This window comes from Rhea americana, unplaced genomic scaffold (genome assembly GCF_003343005.1).
Source record: "Rhea americana isolate MKP2758 unplaced genomic scaffold, rheAme1 scaffold_200, whole genome shotgun sequence".
NCBI classification, from domain to species: Eukaryota; Metazoa; Chordata; class Aves; order Rheiformes; family Rheidae; genus Rhea; species Rhea americana.
Genome location: NW_028186151.1, coordinates 1,558,934 through 1,578,632, shown reverse-complemented (window position 1 = coordinate 1,578,632; position 19,699 = coordinate 1,558,934). Strand labels below are relative to the sequence as shown.

Sequence of the window (19,699 nt, the reverse complement as noted above, 5' to 3'; positions counted from 1 at the left end):
TTTGCGTTGCTGAGTAACGCTGGCCACAGAATGCCTTTTCTGTCTGCCATATCATCTCAGTGCATGGGCACGGATGCTCTCTCCTGTTCTAGGTCAGGGATTTGAAAGCCCAAGGGTTTATGATGTAGTGCCGCTCTCACGTTAGTGAGCTGGGGCGTAGATCCCATTTATTGTATCCTTTTGCCTGCTCTCATGGATCAGCACTCCCTTGCGCGTGCTGCTTGATGTTGTCGTCATTCTCTGTATTAACCCACCTGGCCTTACTTCCCCAGGAGCTCAGACTAGCTTCGCTCAGCTGTGATGAGTTGACAGAGTGAGAGTCACCCCTGGCTAAATTTCAGTTACTATGTTTTAAAGTAAGAGTAGGTAGAGATCAATCTCTTTAACACAGAGGACAAGAAGAAATACCAGCCTTCCTGTTGCCAAAGTGGCTATACTGATACTGCTGCTTTGGGGAAGCTGCTACGTGTCCTTCTCCAGCTCCTCTCCTCCTGTTCGTCTTTGAGGTGATACAGAACAAGGCACTTCTGTTGCTTTTTGCCCAACACCGAGTGGGCGGTTTTGCATCTTTCAGAGTAGAGGAGACAGCCCACAATACTTTATCTTTGCTTTCCTACATGAATTTATAATTTTGCAACAGACTCTTAGCCTTATTTAGTCCTCTGGCATGGACATTGGTTACTCCAGGGGATTGAGCTTTCCTTCTAGTTCTAAATGATGCACCTCCTTGTTAATGGTAGGACAGAAGCCTCTTGGAAGAGGACTATTTTCATAGTAATAGGGGTTTGTGGTTTGGTGTGACAAAAATCAGGGTCCTGTTTCAACTTACTTGCCTGATACTTTAGGTTTGTTCCTTAAAATTGAAATAAATAAGTCTTTCTGGAAATGCATTGCGTATACAGCCACTGTGTGAAGACTTCTCAGTGTTCTTCTACTCCAGCACTTGTAACTTCCCAATGGACGAATCCTAAGGAGATTTTAAGCTTCTCTTTAAGTTTTGGATGGGATGATCCTTGTATTTTTGGCAGTCTATTCTAGTCTTGATTTATCTGTGAAAGTAGCTTTTTTTGATAGTAATTGTCCTAGCTAGGAGAACAGAAGTGATTCAAGCCTTCCTAGCAGATTCTTTGATTCTTTAAGGTCATTTTTAGGACTCTTGCTAGGTTTTTAAAACCAGGTGGAAAAAGCAAATGCCCCAAACACTGCTTCAGCTTTTTTTGTCCTAAGCTGTATGCTGTACAGCTGGAGCAGCTCTGCATGCACTGGGTTTCTCTGACTGTAGTTTCAGGATGAGGCTTTTCACATCACCATTGCTGTGATGAAAATGACCAAAGAACTGAAAATTTAAATCAAAGACCTTCTCACTGAGTAACTGTGACAATGCGAAGAAGTGTGTGGGAGCCTTCTTTTTTGATTAGGATTCACTCAGCCAGAGCTCAAATGTTACCATCCCTCCTTCACTTAACACTGTGTTATGATGTAGAGGCCTCTCAAGATGACGCCTTTGAGAGACTAGTGGAAATTTAGGAAGCTTCTTCCAGTTAACTTAAGAAATGGGATATTACTTTGAGTTACTTACAGTATGAATGCACATCTAGACCATCGTTTAAAAGGTAGGGGAGTTACTGACCTGTAACACTTTTCCCCTTTTAAGATGCTTGGTGCCTATGCGTGTTCACAACCCATCTGCCTGTCCTACCTCAGAGCTTCTGTCACCCTCTAGCTGGGAGGAAGCAAGAAGACAAGATCACATCCCATCTTTAGCTGCCCGAGCCTTGTACGCAGAGAAAGTGAGCTTGGAAAAGCTCCCGCAGCTCTTGTTAGCATTAAAAATTCTGGTAATGCTTGTGTCTAAGTATAGTGTGAACATGCATAGGGACAATATATCTTCTCCCTCTCCCCCCAAAATAAAAAGCAGTTGCTGTAGCAGTTGCTACAGTTACAGGTAGCTGTCTGCAGAACATTGCATCTATTTTAGGGATTTTAAGTGAAAATTTCAAGCCACCTTCACTTTTCTTTTTTTCTCAAGCGAGTTAATATTGAATGTGTTTGCATTACCTGTTTTTACAGCTGTGGGTTGTTTTTTCCATTTTTTCTTCAAAATAATTTTAAACACAGGGAATAAAAATCATAATATTTTTATTAATTAGTTTATTATTAATTCATAATATAAAATTATGAATTTTCACAATCTTTAATTGTAGTTCAGGTCTATATTTTACTTCCTGTTTACTTAGTTTAAACCATAAAGCAGTAGGTAAACTATGTGGCCAACTAAATGTCCATTTTGGATTTACTTCTGCATTTCCTAATGCTTATATGTATAAATTCTCAGCTGCGGTTGTTGTCAATTTAATTTAATGTGTACATTTAAAAAATAACTAGGAATTTTTATTTTCATATGGCTGTAATTCATCTCTCTGAGGCTGATCTCCATGCCAGGTGTACTTTGAACTCTTTTTTTATTTTTGAGTGAAGGCAGAATCAACTCAACTGAAGTCTGTGAGAAAGAAAATATTCTTATCCTCAGGGATTATTTTGGTGAAATAATAAACATTGCGATGTGAGGTATTCTGTGCACAGGCTGAGCTGTAGAGCTTTTTTAATGGAATATTTTAGAGGCTGAAAAAGAAAAGACAAGCTAGCTAAATCTTATGTATGGTAGAGAGCACTTTCTTTAATGTTTCAAATTAATTAATTCCCTAGATGATTGTGGCATTGAAAGCTGGGACTTTTTTTTCCCCTCCGCAACCAAAAACTCTTGGTTTAGTTTCTGCATTTGGCCCACCTCGGGCTCTAGAGAAAGAGTTGCAGACTTTGTACATTGGTATCTTATTTGCTGCTCAGAGGCCAGATTTGCTCACATAGAAATGCAGGCAAAGAGCCATTCCAGAAAGGATGGAGTGGATGGAGCCACCACCAGACTTTTTGCACTGGTATCAAAAGCTTTGTGGTAATACATTTTTTAGATGGTCTAATGTGGCATTGATGTCACTGGTGCAGGTTTCTTTTGCTATGATGTCCTTATCTCATGGTGTGTTGTCTCCAGGCTCTTTGTTTTAAGAGAAAACCATTTCACCAAATGCTCTGATTGAGCAGATGATGCATGATTTCAAGGACCAGCTACCTGTGGACCTTGTGGACAGGATTTTCAGCTGGTACTTGGGAAGAAGCCCTGGTTCAGGTCTCATACAACTTAGTATGTTTTAACCCCACTGCCAGTCCGATTCTGCTCTCCCTAGTCTTAGAGTGAAAGCAGTTTTATGTGTTGCAGGCTCTTGGCTCCAAGCATCATCTCTTTGTGTATGATAGAAAACCTTCTTTTTCCTGCATTGCTGCTTTATTCCTCCCTCTGCTAGTTCTAACTCACCTCAGCAGCATCTGGTCTGCCATTGCAGTGGATGATTGGATTAAGAAAATCATTGCAAGGATTTATTCGTACATTTAGATACCATACAGCTAACCAGCTTGTCTTTCCCATGACTTTTCAGACAGCCTTGTCATAAAACCAGCAATAAACAAGAGGGAGGTCAGTTTTGACACTGAGAAACACTTAATCAGCTCTTACTTACCTCAGAGAAATAGGATTCTGAGGACTGGTACTCAAATAAAAAACCCAACAAAACCCAACCAAACTGCAGTGGTGGCTATCAGCTTAAACAGGCTTTAGGTGATAACATTCCCATATGTGTTTTTAGTCACTGTGCCTTGGCTTTCCACCGTGACTGGAAGGTTAGAAAGGGCAAGCAATGTCTGTTAGTGTTGCTCAAGTGAGAACACAGGGCATTTCTGTTTCTCTGTATCTCGGTGACTGGTTGGTGGATCCTCACAAGAATGGACTTGCTACATATTTACTCCATTTGCTTGATCTTACAAAGTGTCATGTTTTGTACCTACCACTGATTTTTGAAGGTTGTTCATCCTCTGGGGTGTATCTATTTCTTGGATGCTGGGCTATCTGTGTTTGGCATTCTCAATGTCAAACATAATTTCTTGGTCTTCCAGCTTGGCTTTGCAACTTAGCTTCCAAGAGTGAACTAGTTCAGCAGATACTCCATAGTTATTCCTTTCCTTCTCTATTGGAGGAATCCTCTTTGCATTTCAATGGCATGCCATTCCATGCTTCTCTCTCACTTGCATCTGTGGTGTTGGTTGTCTCCATCCTGGGAGATCTGGGCATAACAAAGCTCAGATCTGTCAGGATTGCCTGCAGAGATTCCTGCTGTCAATTCAACCATGTGCAAGTAATATCTGACAACAGCACTGTAATATTATTACATGCCAGCCAAGAAGATAATGCAGTTTTCTTTCTTCTGTGCCTTGTGGTTGCTAAACTTCATAATTACTGTACCAGGGAATTTTTGGTGCCTCCAGGACATAGATATGACTTGTTTCTGTGTTTGTACTCCAAAGTGGGATTGAATTGGGCTTCTTGTCAAATGCCTGTCTGATACTCTGGAGTGAAGGTTTTGTGGACACCATTCCTCTAGTATCTCCCATATCAAAATTACTGTCAATCCCTGTCTAGCTTAGAAAGTTATCATTTTGGATTTTCTTCAGTTTCTCAGTGGAGGATCCTTCCTCTGCCTCTTGTGTATCTTGAGGCAGGATTTCAGCACAGATCCTGCATCTGAATTGGGCTACCCTGGCTTGGATGTAGGATCACTTTTGTAGATTGAAAGATTTGGTTCCTCCATCATAAGAGATGTTCTCATTTTCAAAAGAAAGATTTGTATGAGAGGAAAGTTTATCTGAGTAGATTCAGTGCTAGATCTGGTGTTAATTCGGGTCCAGGTCTTCCCTAAGGGCCTTTATCCTTTCCATCCTGAGATACTTGGGCTTGTAGAACCCGGCTTTAGCCAGCAATTCTGTCAGAAGTGCATCAGCTCATCATTTCTGCACCTCTTCCGGGAGTTCACTGGTGTTCTTACTCTTCCATTCCAAGCTATGAGTTTTGGCCAACATTTCTCCCACACTAAGAATACCCTATTTAGGTGGGATTTAAACCTAGCATTTACACTTCTTGTGATTATTCTTTTTGAGCATTAGTTCACTAGTTCTTTGTACTCCAGCCAGTGCAAGCAGCGTTTCTCATTGCTTTCCAGTAACAAAGTATCTCTGTATGCATTTCACATGTCCATTCATCTGCTTGCTTTCCCCTCAGTCACATTGAGAGGAACTAATTTAGAGAGGGCCTATTTTGGCCTTTGTTAGCTTCTGCAGAGAGTGTCGACTTACCTTCCTACTTACATTTAGCGGTAATCGTGGCTAGTTTAGGTGCTTGTGGCTTGCAGTCATCCAAATTGAGTGAACAAGTTGATTATCCATCTCAAAATAGTCCATTTATTAGTAATTCTTTGCTGTTTTTTAAATAGTGATTTTGTGTCTCTTCAGAGCTTGATGGTTAACATTTCATTTATTAATAGTTTTCTTGATGATAAAGGCCACTATGCAAATGCTTAAAAATTCAGTGAAGGAGAACTTCTCATATTCTTTTGACTTTAAGTACACATGTTATCAAAAAAAACCTCTTCTCTGAGCTCCTACTCTTATTTTAAGCTTACCAGCTTGCATTTATATGCAGATCTTTAGTTGAATGTGCATGTGCACAGGAGTCAGGTGCAGTTGCACTCTACTATGCCCTTTACTTTAACTCTCTGGCCTTACTAACAGTGACCCCTTTTAAGGAAGGGGGAAGGGTAGACAGCTTGGCTGTCTTCTACTAGCTTTCTTCCAGATAAGAGATTCTTTTATCTGCAGGAAAATTCTTAATGCATGTGTAGTTGGAGGATGCAACCAAAAATGTTGACATATTCTCTCCTATAAGCTTTGGTAGAACCTAGGTGCTATTTTCCTATACGGGTCTAGATGAATACTATACTTTTAAAGGTATGTGGTACCATGAAGATACTGTCCTTGGTGCAGCCTTGGAGTTACTTGCATCTTATTTTCTTTAACATAATTCCTCAAAACAGCTTCATTCATCTGCAGAAAATGGCAACTTTTGCCTTGGTCTATGTCTAAGTAGGGAAAAGTTACAGACTTTGGAAGTAAGATCTTATCAGGGATTTTACCTTTTTCCCCCAGAAACTGATTTTTTTGCAGAAGATGGCTTACATTCAAAGCAAACTGTTCAGTAAGTGACTAATCTCACAAGTGGGATTTATAGGATCTGATTATAAGCTTGAAGAATCTGGAACGAATTTATATTAAATAATTGAGATTCGTAGGCAAAATGTCTAACTCCACTCACAACATTTAGAGCAAGAATGGAGCCATTATGGTGGTCTACTAAATCTATCTGTATAAATACACTGGTTTAATTGCAGTGTAATTGAACAGCTGAATCTTTCGTAGGTATGTAGTTTCATATAAAAGTTGTTTGATTTGAGGGGGAAAATGTTTAAACACAAAAACTCGTGTTAACATGGCAATTGTATATTCAGTAATTTATTCACTGTCTTCCCAAGATCTTCAGTTACTCTCAGTTATTCTTTATTTTGTCTGCTAACTTAGAACACTTTTGCTATCCTATTTATAATTTGCTGCTGCTATCTATCTAATTTTATTCACGATGTCAATTATTTGTTTATATTGAATAAGACTAATAAAGGTATTGATGTGCACTGGTGCTTTGACATTGGGAATTTGACACTACTTACCTTTACCTCCCAGCAGCTTTTAAGTTGTTTCACAGTAACTACTAATAAATATAGGTACCTGAGTGCCTACAGCCCTAAGCAACCTAGTCTGATTTCATAGCTGACCTTGCTTTGAGCAGGAAGTTGGACTAGAGACCTTCAGAGTCCCTTCTAATCTGTCTCATTCTGTGATGTGTGTATGTATTTGTGATTGTATAAATGTGTGTGTGATACCGCTATATGATTTATAAAGATACTTTGAGTGATTTCAGATGTCATAGCTATAATAGGTTTTCATTCTGCTGGTTTTATTTGCCCAGTCTGCCACTAAGAAACCACGGAAGTCTCCAGGAGATAAGGGTCGTTCGGATGCTGGAGCTAGAGGAGCAAGTCGTGGAAGAGCTAATGGTCACCCTCAGCAGAATGGAGAAGGGGACCCTGTCACTTTGTTTGAGGTCGTCAAGCTGGGGAAGAGTGCTATGCAGGTAAAATAACTAATGGTGTTACAGCATCTCTGTTCAATACATTGTGACTCTAGGAGTTTGCTCTAAGCTGTGTCCTTGTAAGCAATTGTGTGTTTTCATAACTTGTATTGGTCCAATAGACCTTTATGGTTAGCTTTTTCTTAGTCCATATGCAATAAAATAAGAAAGAGAATGTGCTTAATGGCCAAGCTGAGAACTATCATACATACTTCTGAAAGAAGAGAGACATCAGAAATCACATATTTCAGTTAAATTCTCCATACTTCATTGATTGCTTTCAAATTGAAAATATATGTTGGTATTAGGCAATGTATTAAAGGATATCCTCTAGTAAGTTTTACAGGAGGGAAAAGTATAAGATGATCTTAGTCGTAGATAAAGGATTTTCTTTTGCTTTTGCTTTTTTTTCAAAAATGCCTGCAGTGTAGTTCTGAAAACTACACTGCAACTTCAGTTTTTGCTGTACCCATCAGAGAGTTGCACATTAAGGCTAAACTAGTTGCTGGACTTCCTCTGTGATTGAGAAACAAAGATGGCCACATCCTGAAGGTGATTTTTCTCATTGTAAGATAAATATCAATGGTAGTGAATGAATCACCTCTGGAGATGTTTATCTTACTCTTTTATGTTTTGATCAGTTATCCAAATCTTAGAGGATTGATTGAGCCAAATGAATTCTGCCTCAAGAACCTCTGTAAATGGTTTTTGACAGTGCTTTTATGCTTTTAGTAAGATGCTGTGCTCCAGCTGTTTGTTATTGCCACTCAAAGGAGAAACAACAGGTCCCAAACACTGTTCATCCGTTGCAGTGCAAAGCCAAAGATGGTTCCTGCTGAAGGATTGTTTTACTTTGCATTTCAACAAATCAGGACTTCATGCACTATCAGTTACCATACTAATGGTAACATTATACTATCAGTACCATACTGATGTTTGGACTTTGGGGAACATGATGTGTTACAGCATCTCTTTTCAATATATTGTGACTGTAGGAGTTCAGTCTATGCCATGTCTGTGTAAACAATTGCATTTTTATACGTGAGGAAACATGAGGAAATGATTGTATTTTTCTACACTATTTATACAACGTGAGGAAAATTATACATGAAGAAAATTGTAAATGAGACAAATAAGAAGCCAAGTCCCATTTTCAATATTACTTTCAGTGCAGTTAGGAACCTAGGTCTTAACCCTCAAAGGAGCCTAGTCTTCCAGGCGAGTAAAGGCTACTGAAAATTTTCTCTCAGTCTCAAATCTGTGGAAGGTCTGAGATGTATTTTTAAAGTAGTAATAAACAAGAAGAAAATGAGTGTTTTCATTCTTCATAGATGATCTGTTTGCAGTTACACAGAGCTGACCCTTCTTATCTAGCAGGTGAAGACAGAACAAATTTACTGCTAACAAACCTACAGAAAAATTCCATGTGACTTTTCTTCCTGTATATTTTAAACCAGGGCTTGCCTGGTTTTCAGCACTTTTTCAAATTTCGTTTTTTGGCAGGATTTGAGGGAACATCTGGAGTCTATTTTCTGGTTTTACTGTGGTGCAGAACATATAATATGCTTTGTGTAGTGTGTTTATCTTGCAGTTATTGATATATGCAGAAGTCATATGAAAAGGAATGGGGGATTACTTTGATATTTGATGAATCTGTGTCTGTGTGTGCAACTGTCTTTAATATACTTCACCTATTTCTAAAGAGGTGCCAACAGATATCTTTACAAATGAAATTCCAAAAAGAAAACGTGTGTGTGTGTGTGTGTGTATACATGTATATATATATATATATACATGTATATCAAATAGATATATATATATCTATTTGAATCCCACAAATATATATATATATATATATATATATATATATATATATATTTGTGGGATTCAAATACAAAGGAATTGTTTTAGGAAATGTAGTATTTATGTTCAAGTGTGTGTGTATATACGTGTGTGTGTGTGTACACTTTTGTGTATATATACATGCATGCACACATATGCTTAAAATGTGCCCAGCCTCCTTCTCGCATGCACTTTGAGAAGAGAGTAGGCAGCACATTTCAAGCCATTCCTTATTGCAGTGGAGTAAGGATAAGCAAATAGTAAAGGGATAAGCAAGTTTATTTGAAGGCTTGGGGTGCGATATGCATAAATGATTTGAGCCATGCTTAAGAACACCGATCCTGATTTCAAGAGTATATGTCACTTGTGTACTTTTGAAAACTTCATTATTGGTAAAAACTATTCCAAAAAGGAAGAAAGAAAGAAAAAGCCCCATATTGGGACAAAGAATGCAATTATAAAGTGATTTAACATTTTTTCACTGGCAATTCTGAATAAATAATAATCCCACATGAAACCCAGATTCTATAAACCAAGATTATTAGAGTTTTTTATATGTACTTTTCATTTTTCTTAATAGCTTAGGGATTTTAATGTACCAATTAGGATTGCTTGGCAATTTTGTTTCTCATAGTTTCTGCAGAGATTATCTTTTTTGTGGGCAATTTTAGCAATTTTTTCAGTCTTGCTAATTTTCAGACAAAATGCCATATATATGTGTTTTTCAGAACTTTTCTTTCTCAATACTTTGTTATTTCCCTGTAATAGGAACATACATTTTCCTGTGACACTCTTAACTTTGCTTTCAGTAATGAAAAACAGAAAAATTTAATAAATATATTCTGCGATTACGTGGGAATCTTTGTGCTTAACCATTTCATATGCTTTTATTTTTGATCCATCTGCTCCTGCTGTTTGCTCACAGGATGTAATTTAGTTATTGGACTTTTCTCGCTTGGTCTTTTACCAGCTCGTGGAATTGAGTGCATTCTCTAGCTGCATTCGATTCTCACTTGTTTTAAGTTTGTCCTTTATCTGGGATCTGATAGCAGGATTCACTTATCTTCGAGTTTATTACTCTGTGGTTCTTCCAGGGAAACAAAGTTATGCTAATATTTTGTATTTCAAGTGTATATGACTCTGGTGCTGCTCTTTGCATATAAATCTTCGCCTCTGGATATGTTCTGCCTTGGTGATTAAGTGCTAGTTCTGTCCATATTAAGTCTCCTTGAACTCTATAAATCAATTTGATACCCGTATTAGGCAAGTATTGGATTGTTGTCACTGCTTTTTAATTTGTTGCGAGACCTTTTGTACTGTTAGTTGCTTCGGATATTTTTCTGTTGGCAGCTGCCTTGGTAGGTAGTGTGATACGACGTGCTGTCCGGGCTTGCTGCTGCTACGTTTCGTTAGTCCAGCTAGGCTGTGCGTAGGGCTTTGCTATGCATGGTTCCCCCTCACCACCCCTTTTTTTAGGCAAATATGATACTCTTCTGCTTTTTGTCATTTGTGTCATTTTCCTTGAACGCTTTTATGGATACAGCTACACACTGTTTTTCCCACCTTAAGCCTCTCCAGGTGGAACAGGCTTACCTGGCTGTGGACAGTTTAGCTTGAGTCTTCATAGGCGTTTCTGCATTGATCTCCGATGGTGGCGTTAAGCCAGCAGGGAAGTAAAGACCATGTGATGATCTCAAATTCTGCTTAGGCCTCAGTCTGAAAATTTCTTCCGAGCAAGTTATGGCCAGTCAGCTCTAAAGAAGTGTGCTCTTCTGTGGTGGTCAGTCAGCAGAGGACCCTTGTCCTTCGTTGTGTGTAGCCAGATTTTGTGTCTCCTCCAGAAAATCAGAGAGAATAATCAGTAGTCAAGAAAGGTATTTTATATTGAAAGATGAATAGATCGATGCCTAGATGACTCTATAATGCTAAGTGTGTTGCCAGTTATCCTTAATTGATTTGTTAGCAGTTCGCTGCAGAAGAGCTGCTGAGTTTTGAACCATTTGACCTCTCCACTTATGCTTAGCTAATAGAAGATACTGGTGTTGAGTAGATGTGTCTCACAGTATATATGGCTCCAGTGTATGTTGAAAAGCATTTTAGGATATGTATCGATAGAGAACTTTCTGGTACATTGAAATGGAATTTTTCATTGTGCTATTAGATCTTCTCTGACTCTCCAGAAATCAAGAATATAGGGATTTGAGTGTTTTGAGGTGCCCTGTCCATTTGCATAAAGCTGTGTTTGTAGCACTGCTTTCCTTGTCATGAAAGGAAATTTTCTTATATTTTAGCTCATCCCAGGTTGTTTTCTCTTTGCCCCTCCTGGACTCAGCTTGGCAAGCCGTGACTCTCTTTCACGGTACTACACTGGCTAGAAAGTTAGCATATCACAGCAGGGACATCCTGAGACCTCCTTTTCGGTTGTCTATCTGAAAGGATTAAAAAAAATGTCGGTAATATTAATTTAAAAATATTAAAAATAGTTCTGAAATGTTTTGTTTTTAAGATACTGATTTTTAATGTTTGTCCACCTGGCTTTGTAGCAGACTGTGCAGTTCAAATTTAGCACATACCAAAACAAAGGGTGTGCATCCCTTGTAACTACATATTTCCTCTGCTGGAAATAACATGAAAGAGGAGAATGAAAGAGTCTGGCCTCTTCCAGCAGTGCTTTTTGTGTTCTCTATTCTCTCTAGCATCTTACCAAATGATCCGAGAGTGTTGCCAGTTCCTTTTATCATAATGTGGCAGGTTTAGATGACTAGTCCTCAACATTTGTATCTGTTTGAAAGCATTTTTTGACTGAAGTTCCCTGTACCTCCAGTATCTTTTTTTTTTAATCACTTGGAGGTTTGATGACCTGTGCAAAAAGTGCAGGATGGTCAGATATTGCAGAAGGGTAGTGCTGATACGGTTTTAAACATCCTCTGACTATTGAGTATCCTGTATTGTTCAAACATGTTTTGGATTTTCACAGCATTTAGAGCAGAAATAGACCATTAAGGTCTTGTGTACTACCTGCCTGCATAACTCAGGCCGCAGAATTTCACCTGTTTCTGTGTTAAGCCCAGAGCTGCTTCTACAACACCCACTTTTCTATAGTAAGAATAGTAATCATTCTGAGCTAATTAGAAGTTAGAGCGGATCAACCGTAGCAACTAGAGAGGCTGAATCCAAGTTGTGAATCTCATCCTCCCTGCTCAGGTCTCATGCCAGAAGCTGCTCCCTGCTCCAGTGGTGGCAGATACCTGGCACACTTGGCTGATGCAGCCAGGAGGTGGGACCGGCTGTGGAGAAGGCTTCTGGTACCCTCCCCAAGGGCGAAGCTGCTCTTTGGGGGTGGCTTCTGCTGGGGAACGAAGCCGATAGCAGTAGGGTGAGCCCCAGGAACTGCACAGCTTTTAGTATAGTTTATACACATTCAGTGTGGATTCATCTTCTAATTCTTTCAACTCTCTAGAGAGTTATTTTAATCACACAATTATTGTACAATATAGATAACCCCTGTGTTTCTTTGTCCTTCCAGTGGTTCTAATTAAGAAAAATTGTTATTTGCCTGCTTTAATCTGGCATAAACTGAGGCTGCTGTTGAAAAGATTGGTCCTAGTTTCTCCCATAGCTATAGCTGGTGTTCTTGACACTCTTCTTGTGTGTTTTGTAGTCACACCAAGAAGCAGATTTAATTAAAACCTGACACTTTGACAAATTTTTTTCAGCTGGATCAGCTCCCTGATTCAGTTCACCTGTGGCAGCAGCTCAGGCTTATGCTTGATTAAAGGACTATATAACCGTGACCATATCTGCCTTATTTAGGATTGTCCTTTGTAGCAAGGACATGTGCCTTGCTACTTGAGCTTAAAAACGTAAGAGCAGCTCTAACTGGATCATACCGAAGGTCCAGTATCCCGTTTGTTGACATGGGCAGGTAAGAAATAGCATGAGAAGGTGAGATGAGCTTTGGGAATTTGCCCTGGTTGGACTGCTTGCAGTTTGGGGAGCTGTGGGGTGAATGCGGTTTCTGGGTTTTCAGTAGCCTTAATGGATCTCTCTTCCCTGAATTTCTCTGTTCTCCCCAGTGGAGTTCTCTTCACTTGATAATGTCTCTGTATCTGCCTCCGCAGTTTCTGGGAGTAAAGGTCTTTGTCAAAGATTAACTGTGTACAAACACATGTCACTGAGTATTATGCATATTTTTTGTGTTAAAGGCATGTTTAACTGTCCCTTGTTGTGTTTTAACAATGCAGCGTTGCCTGCTTGGAAGGCTGGATAACGGTTTGGGGTTTCACCAAAGTAAACTAGCTCAGAAAGTCCTGGGGAGTTCAAGTATGCATTCTCTAAAGTTTACAGTGTAAAATGGCAGCAACCATTTTTGTCATTTGAACTAATTCTGCAGTCTCATCCTGCTTTGCTATTGGTTATAGGCTACTAGCTTAAAAAAACCCCGAACTTGGTGTATGCTTTCATGCTTGTTACACAAGTAACAATTTAGCTACCAGACAAAACATCAGTTAATCAAAGAAGTATCTTTAATGCCAAATTAGTTCTTCCACAGCCATCCACTCCACTACTTTTTCTTTGTAATGTAGGGTGGTAGGATGCTCATAGGATGCAGGATGATTTTTCTCTGTCCGGGTGAACTCGTATGGCAGCAGTGCATTGTGTGAAGACGTTATACTTGAGCACAGCCCGTATAGGTAAAGCCAGACAAGTCTTTTGCTCTCCAGAACGTTGTCATTTTTTTGAAGTAGCTGGGGTAATCTGTAAAGTCTTTCCAGGTTGTGCTAGCAAAACAGCTTGAATCTGCTTTTTAATGACTTGATGGGTCTCTCCTGCTGGAATAACTTGATTCTGGTTTGAAAATCTTTAAAGATTTTCCAGTCTGGTGAACAATGTGTAGTTTTAATAGCTCCAAACTGTATATGCACATGATTGGAAAAGATTTAACAGATGCAGCCCCTTGGAAATTGTGTAACATGTCAATTGTGAGAAATCAGCACCTGCGCAAATTCCGTGTCCTTGCAGAAAATGGGCTTCGTGCCGACCAGTGTACAGTCTGCTAGTCGTTTCTGAGGGCTCAGGTGAGGGTAGTGCACATCTGCCCTGACAACAGTGTTTGTCCCCAGTAGTTCCTATAATTTTAATCCATTTGCAAGAATAATTTTTCAAATACCTTTTTGCATGTAAGAGCAATGCCTCTTAAAGTATGCCATTCTGATACTCTTGTTATAATTGAGAACTAAATATTTTTAGCTTCTAGTATTTTTTCCTCCCAAGTGGTTCCGTATAGTGTGTTACACTGATTTCCCCATGTAGTGATATTTACTGTCCATTCCACTGCATATAACTGCGTATTTACATGCAATGCCGGAGACAGGTATCTGTATATGGAGTGTATAGATCCTATAGTTCATTGGGAATAAATGTTTTTAGAATTTTATTCATTCTCTCTCTCTGCTTCAGGAAAGAAGTTATATAGGTAGAAACTGTGTAAAGCAGACTTCTGCATTTTTGCTTGTGAGAAAAAACACAAGAAACAGGTACAGTTTCATTAAAGTAAGATAAAAATAGAATCACTTTACTGTTTCAGAAAATGCTGGCTAGGTGATAGCAAAGGGTGAACTATTACAAAATCTGAAATGACCATCCTTACAGTAAAAAGGATAAATTGCAGCTTTCCAATCTACAGTTCTTTTTTTAATAACTTTATATTAGGCTTTTCACTGGGTGTATATTATTTCTTGTCTGCAATTTGGAAGGCAGCCAAGCAGTCATGGTGAAGTGCAATCTTAAATTGTACGTTCTCCTGGATGTTAGGAACTACCTTCTCCCCAGGAGCTGTCTGTATAATTACTTTGTTCTTCACAAAATTTGACCTCAAAAGACTTCTATTCTTTTTTTTTTCAAAAACTGCATGGATTCACTTGAAAAACTTTGAGTATTGCACATCTCTTGCTACTTTCATTTCTTTCCCTGTGCTTTTATTTTCAGTGTACTCCTAAGTCCTTGTCACAGCCTGTTAAAGCATGCTTTCTAGCTTTTATCTTCTCTTCAGGCTGCTCTTTTATGCAGTTAACTGAAACTTGTAATTTCACTGTGTCTTTTTTTGTTTTAATAAGTTTCAGATTTCATTTGAATAATTTTGCTTTTTGGCAGAAGATATCAATATAAACTATACTACCTTCTTTTTGTATTTTTCCCCACTTTTAATTTAAACACATCCTAGAGTCATTTTTTGTTCTGTCATATTCACTGTAAATGAAGCATGTCCATGATCAGCTGTATGAAATGGCAAATTACTTAAATGTTATTTGTCCTTGATTTGCCTTGGTTTACAGTTGACTCAGATCTTATACTTGAACATACGTTTTGAATGTGGTATTATTTGTTTTCACTATGTGTTAGCAGCACTACTGCCAAATTATTACTTAATTTAAATTGTGAAATAGGCTTGTTGAATCAACTTTCATTAATATGTAGTGAGGCTGTGCTAATTTACACAAGTATCATTTGCAGTTAGTCCCTCTGGTTCTTCCAGCACTTAATGCTCCTGAGTGTAGTAATGTTTTTGCGCTGAAGGAGTATGAAATGGATTCATAGCTGAAAAGCCTCCAGGAGGTAATAAGATAACTAGTTTCATTATTTCATTCATTGAATCAGACTTTTGCTTTTACTGGCAATTCAAGCTGTTACTTCTCTTCAATGCTATAAAATGTTCCTATTTATCTTTTAGCAGACTTGAAGATGCAAAGGTCAATATATCTGCAGACTCTACATGATTGAGTTCAAGTTGTTTACTCAGACTGCAGATCCATTCTGTTACTTGCTTAACTTTCTTTAAGTCTCTTATTACTATAAGGTGGCTTATTTGGCATGTTAAATTTTGTCTTCAAACTGGTCCTGCATGGTAGTTCTTAAAACAGGGTCACTGCAGAGCTGCTTTGTGAGATTCTCTTGGAAGCTGCTATAAGCTTTTGAAGATCCTTGTACTGACTACGTATTTGTGCTATACAACGTCAGCTCTTTGCAGAAGATCCTGATTTTTCACTCCGTTTGTGTAAGATTAGAACTATAATCGCTTACAGATCTTTTTTAATTATTAATATTATTTAGATTCTGAAGTCTCATTTCAGTAGTGTGAAGTTGTATGGACTTGGCATGCTGAGGCAGAGATACAGCTCACGTAAATGTGTGTGTATATATGTGTGTATGTTTAGATATACATACATATATACATATACAAACTCACACATCTCTATATAAACATATATATTTTTATATATATACATACGTGTGTGTGCGTGTATTCTTTTTTCCTGAAAGTGCCAAGTGAGAGGGAGTCATGTGGGAGTTCTTGGCATAATCTTTGCATTTTATTGCTGTAACTGAGCTAGATAATTTTTTATTTGCTTAAAGTTTAGTTACAGTATCCCTTGCCTCCCTCTGTTTGTTAAGGAAGATGACAAGCAGAAGAGGTTTTCTTGCAATTTCTCATTTATTGTACTTCATAACCTCGGTGTCAGGGGAGCCCTTTCGCTGTGCATGTGCATTGAATTTGATGAATCCCCAAAGCATGGAGTTTCTGCACCTGGGCAAGACACAGTGCGTGCAGAGTCGACCTCGTGGGCCGGAGGAAGAGTGCTTCCCAGGAGTGCTGAATTTATCGCCTATGTCATGCACAGCATGGCAGTGCATATTTCCATATGGTAAATCTGTGCTCTCTACTGCATCTGAAGGTAAAAACATCTGGCAGCAGATGAGCACCACCGCAACAATTCATGCCATCTAGTCCTGGCTGCCATCTTTCATAGCCTTCTTTTTTTGGAAGCAGCCAACAAGTTTCTCAACTGGATGGGTAGCTCTGGTGGATGCAGCCTGCTGTCATCTACCACGTTTCCAGAGAGCGCTCTGCTCCTCCCCTCCTCCTGTCGCCCAAATGTGCCTTCACCGTGAGATCAGTACTATATTTGGACATCTGATAGGGAAGGGGGCAGGCGAGACAGGATGTGTCTACATGAACTAGGGACCAAACGTAGGTTGTTGCCGCGAGGATTATTAATGTAATTTGTTGCTCGGTCTCTGTTTATGCTTGAGAAGCTCTTGAAAAGAGGGTGAGTGGAAGGAAGCTGCGAACAACACAGAATCATCCTGGAGAGCTTTGCAGGGCTGCTCAAACCTGTGTCCTGTTGGTTAGAAATCCTTGTCTTTTATAGGAGTCTTTCCCTTCATTCATGTTTATGCAAAATGATTCCTTTTCTGGCAGTAATTACTTGTTGCACCATTTGCTACACTCTTGCCTCTTGTATGATTTATTTGTCCTCAAATTTGTCCCTTTTCTGTTTTTTTGGATTACTGCTACTTTTTATTGCTTCAGCTGATATTTGTCTCTATTTTAGGTCTAATGCAGCTCTTCCCCCACTCCCACCCTAATGTTTTCAGTTTTTATATCTCTTTCCTGTTACATCAAAAGTCAACAGTTTGATTAAGTTCCAACTGTTGTAGCATATGTAGTCTGGCTTCATTACCTCCTGTTGCCTAAAACCTGTAATCTCTCTAACAGATTTACCAACAAGCATGCCAGATGCGCACGGGGGGCTGAACGGTGTAGGGTGGTTACGTACCGACCGGCGCGCGTTACTTGGCTTGTCCTGCTTTGAAAATAATTCTCAGGGAGTGGCAGATGCAGTTTGTGTGATTAGGGACGGACGCGTGCAGGTTAGGGTGTCTGCTTATCACCCTGGGCTCCCCAGATGGTCAGTGGAGATCTGGTTAGTGTAATTACTGAAGTTTTTAGGTAGTGGTCGTCTCATGTTACAGTGGATGCCTGTTCTGGTCGGATGAATTACACTGCCAGCTCCACTGAATCTGTTGACTATATTGAGTAGAAAGGGAGTGACCAGCATGAGTGAGGAGTTGGGCCACACGTCTGTGGTTAGCTGAGAGGGACCCTATCCAAAAATCTTTCTGAAGAAGTTTGGTTAAAACGTTCTGTAAAATGTGTGTTAGCCCCAGATGATGTAGCAGGTTGTCCTCATCTGCTGTCCTCGTTCAGCATCTTCCCTCTGATTTTTGGTGGTTTCTTTATCTGCTCCTGCTGTTAAAGAAGCCACCACTTGTTCCAGGTCTTATGATCAAGTGCTGGTCTTTGTTTTTCAGTGAATCGTATCATGTGGTTCTGGATTGAAAATACAAGTACTATGGTAGCTAGGCTGAAGTGGACCCTTATTGCACAAGGACATAGCATGTCCTTCACAGCTCCTTTTTATAAAAGGAGAAAAAAAAAAAAAAAAAAAAAAAAGAGAGAGAGAGAGAAAGAAAGAAAGAAAAACCAGAAGGTAGATCAGCTGAGCTGGTCAGTATTCTTGCTGCTTTGTCCGTCTAGGTAGATTCTTACTTGGAGCAGTCAGCAAAAGAAGCCGGAAGCTTTCTTTGGCAGATAATGTCCTCTCCCTCCTGTCTTCAAACTGTAAAGTATTGCTCCTTCAGTTCTTTTTGGATGATTCCAAAAATGAGTGCTTAAGGGGGAAAATAATAATAATAAAAAATCAAATTGTGGACATTGGCAGGTTCTAATCTTTTCATATGGTAGAACTGGTTTGAGAGGTTCCTGCTGCTGGGCTTCAGGTTTCCATAGCTTTCTCCTGCTGATGTTACAGTTTTGGGGCAGTATTTCAAAAATCAAATAATTTTTTTTTTAACCTTCCTCCAAATCTCTTCAACCCCTTCTATTTTTGTAACCCAGCTGGGTTCATTGGCATATGCTGAAGCAGTTGCACTGGTGTAGCTGAAGAAGCGGTATGTTGTAATGAGGGAACAGGCAGAAGACTTGAGTGGGGACAGGAATCTCCCTGGCTTCTACAGGGAACGGCATAAATGACAAGGTGGGATAGACTGTAAAATTTTATGGGTTGAGACAGACAAATTCATGAAAGAAAAAGACACTACAGTCTGTTGAACCCTAAACACATACCCAGAAAGTCCCTGAGCTGCGAGTGCTGTTGTCTCTAATATGCACACAGCTGTCTTCTTGCCTCCTCCCTTTTCCCATAGACAGTCAGGGGAATTTGCCCTGGAATAAACTAAAAGTAGCAGATGAATTTTTCAGGATCCCATCTTTACATCCAGCAGTTTGGAAAGAAGCAAAATTACGAGCCGGGGTTGTTTGGATTTGCTCCTTCCTACTTGTTCTCTTTGAGCAAGGTTGAGAGGGCAGTTTAGGGTGGGTTAGGATTTTTAAAAATTAATTTTACTGAAATCCATAGTAAATATGAACTCTCCAAAATAAAATAATCTGTTTACAAGGTATGCACTGAAGTCTGAATAGAGAGTTTAAATACTATAGTGTTTTAGTGATGTGAAAAGAAGCCAGACTCTTAAGGAGCCCCCCCCCCCCCCTTTTTTTTTTGCTTCTCTGGAACATTTTTTAAGTATTTCCATAGCTGATTTGTTTGCTTAGTCCTCAGTGCTTCATTTTACCTACATGAGGAGTTTTAAAAACCTAGTTGTCTCGCCAGAGAGGAGGGAACGTGTCGACCCGGGCAGCAGGCACGCAGCCGTTGCGTGGCTGGGCGCCGCTTTCAGCTGACGCGCATCTGCCCTCAACCCTCCCGGCCGTGCCGCCGCTCCTCCAGGAGGCCTGACAAAACTCATTTAGGGCCTTGAGGCACATTCTCTGTCCCCAGAGATTAACGTAGGGCAGGTGACAAACCCTCTCGCCACCTGTGTGCTTTCGGTGCC

The 19,699-nt window shown here is 39.5% G+C and overlaps 1 protein-coding gene across 1 annotated transcript in view; it reads left to right on the top strand.

The window, feature by feature from the left end:
- STAG1 (STAG1 cohesin complex component) overlaps positions 1–19,699 on the top strand; it is a 141,391-nt gene that overhangs the window by 14,160 nt on the left and 107,532 nt on the right. Inside the window, exon 4 of the mRNA XM_085303921.1 lies at positions 6,962–7,126. Coding sequence (XP_085160047.1) covers positions 6,962–7,126 — 165 coding nt within the window. The remainder of the gene's footprint in view (positions 1–6,961; positions 7,127–19,699) is intronic.